This window comes from Cebus imitator, unplaced genomic scaffold, assembly GCF_001604975.1.
Source record: "Cebus imitator isolate Cc_AM_T3 unplaced genomic scaffold, Cebus_imitator-1.0 Scaffold85, whole genome shotgun sequence".
Lineage (NCBI taxonomy): Eukaryota > Metazoa > Chordata > Mammalia > Primates > Cebidae > Cebus > Cebus imitator.
The window spans coordinates 7,414,692-7,416,506 of record NW_016107400.1 but is presented as its reverse complement, the minus strand read 5'-3'; the positions used below and the strand labels follow the sequence as shown (position 1 = coordinate 7,416,506).

The following is a 1,815-nucleotide window of genomic DNA, read 5'->3' as shown; positions in this document are numbered from 1 at the left end:
AAAAAAAAAAAAAAAGAAAACAGCTAAGTGTCATGTTGCAAATGGTCTATAAACACTTGGAAGCCTTGTGGTAAACAAACAAAAGCTTTATTTTTTTTTCTTTCATTAAAAAAATGGAGCATTGAAGAGAAACAGTTTGGACCCCTGGGTTCACCCCACACTAAGCAAAGTAGCCCCAGATAAAGATGGCGCAGCTCACGCAGAAAATGAGGTTGACATCCAGAAGAGTCTTCACCAAGGGGTTTTCTTCCAGGGAAACTATGGCGGGTTCTGCTCTGGCTGGGAGCTCTTCCTTGCCCTTGTCCTGTATTCCGCAGAGCCATAGGATGGCCTTCACCACTTTGGACTGCTTCCGGGTCACGTCACCTAGCAAGAACCCAGCAAAAGAAGACCATAGAGGTGGTTTGTGTCTCCCAGAGAGGCGAGAAGGGAACACTCACCAGGTGTGTTGAAGTGCTGGAATTACAGACGTGAACCACCATGCGTGGCTGAAATCTCCCAATTTTTTTTTTTTTTTTTTTTTGAGACAGAGTCTCACTCTGTCACCCAAACGAGTGCAGTGGCACAATCTCCGCTTACTGCAACCTCCACCTCCCAGATTCAAGCAATTCTCCTGCCTCAGCTTCCCAAGTAGCTGGCACTACAGGCATGCATCACCATACCCCGTGAATTTTTGTATTATTAGTAGGGATGGGGTTTCACCATGTTGGCCAGGCTGGTCTTGAACTCCTGACCTCAGGTGATCCACCTGCCTTGGCTTCCCAAAGTGCTGGGATTACAGGCTTGAGCCACCGCGCCCAGCCAAAATCTCTCAATTTTTAAATGTTAATTCACATTTTATTAAAACTGTAGGTGGGCTAAACCAAAATATGTCTGCAAGCTGCCAGTTTAGCAGCACTAACAGAGAAGGCAAGTCATGTTCCTGTCTATCCATGTGGGGTGCGTGAGGATGAAATGAACCATGCAGGCACTCAGCAAATGTTTGCTCTTAGTACCCATAGGAAGCTTCTGTTGAAAGTTACTAAAAACTCCTTTCCCGTGGCCAGAGCGTGGGGACGGATCAGACACTGGAGCCAGAGGATGATAAAACTCCAAGTCTGCCCGCTTTCCTGGTGATTTGATGGGGGGGCAGGAAGTCCCTTTAACACGTAATGCTTCTCACTGTAACGGAGGACAGAGGCTACTTACAGCTGTGGGTTTTAGACATGTTTTCTGGAACCATCTCGAACTGGACCCTGCTACTGCTGGCCTCTGGCATCCCATTGTGAGAGAGGTTAAGAGACAAGGGAGTTGCTGGCGGCCCTTGTTCCTTCTGGACCACGGGGTCATGACGAGTAAACCAGGTCAGGTGGCTGACCTAAGGAGCAGGGATAATGATGATATTTGTGGTGGAGGTGGGGGAGGGGGTTCTATCCTTTTCTCACACTCCCACTCCACCCCACACTCAGGCTTTGTGTCTGAAGAATCTACTCCCAGCCCTACCCTCCCACCCCATCCTCCAACAAGCGTCACGTCCCTGCGCTCTTCAGCATCGGCGCACAGCTCCCCCACTCATTCCCACGTCTTTCTCTGATAAACCCCATCCTCATGCTGCTGGGATGTGATTATCCCTCATTCTAATCCTCAGAGCTTAACCCTCACGCTAGAGTACTGCAGAATCCCAGAATCGATCGTTTGGGCTCATCCATTTCTCTGGCCACAGGGACTGAATTGGTTCACGGATGAGCATGTGTCCTAAGCTGATTCCATCAATGGGAATCTAGAACTTTGCTAGAAATTCTGGGATAGAAATGCTTATGTTTACTTTTTTTTTTT

At 48.2% G+C, this 1,815-nt stretch overlaps 1 protein-coding gene across 1 annotated transcript in view; it reads right to left on the bottom strand.

The window, feature by feature from the left end:
* Positions 1-68: 68 nt before the first annotated feature.
* SLC5A11 (solute carrier family 5 member 11) overlaps positions 69-1,815 on the bottom strand; it is a 58,283-nt gene continuing 56,536 nt past the window's right edge. Inside the window, exons 15-16 of the mRNA XM_017534426.2 lie at positions 1,189-1,357; positions 69-366 (exon numbers count right to left, since the gene is read on the bottom strand). Coding sequence (XP_017389915.2) covers positions 161-366; positions 1,189-1,357 — 375 coding nt within the window. The 3' untranslated portion in view covers positions 69-160. The remainder of the gene's footprint in view (positions 367-1,188; positions 1,358-1,815) is intronic.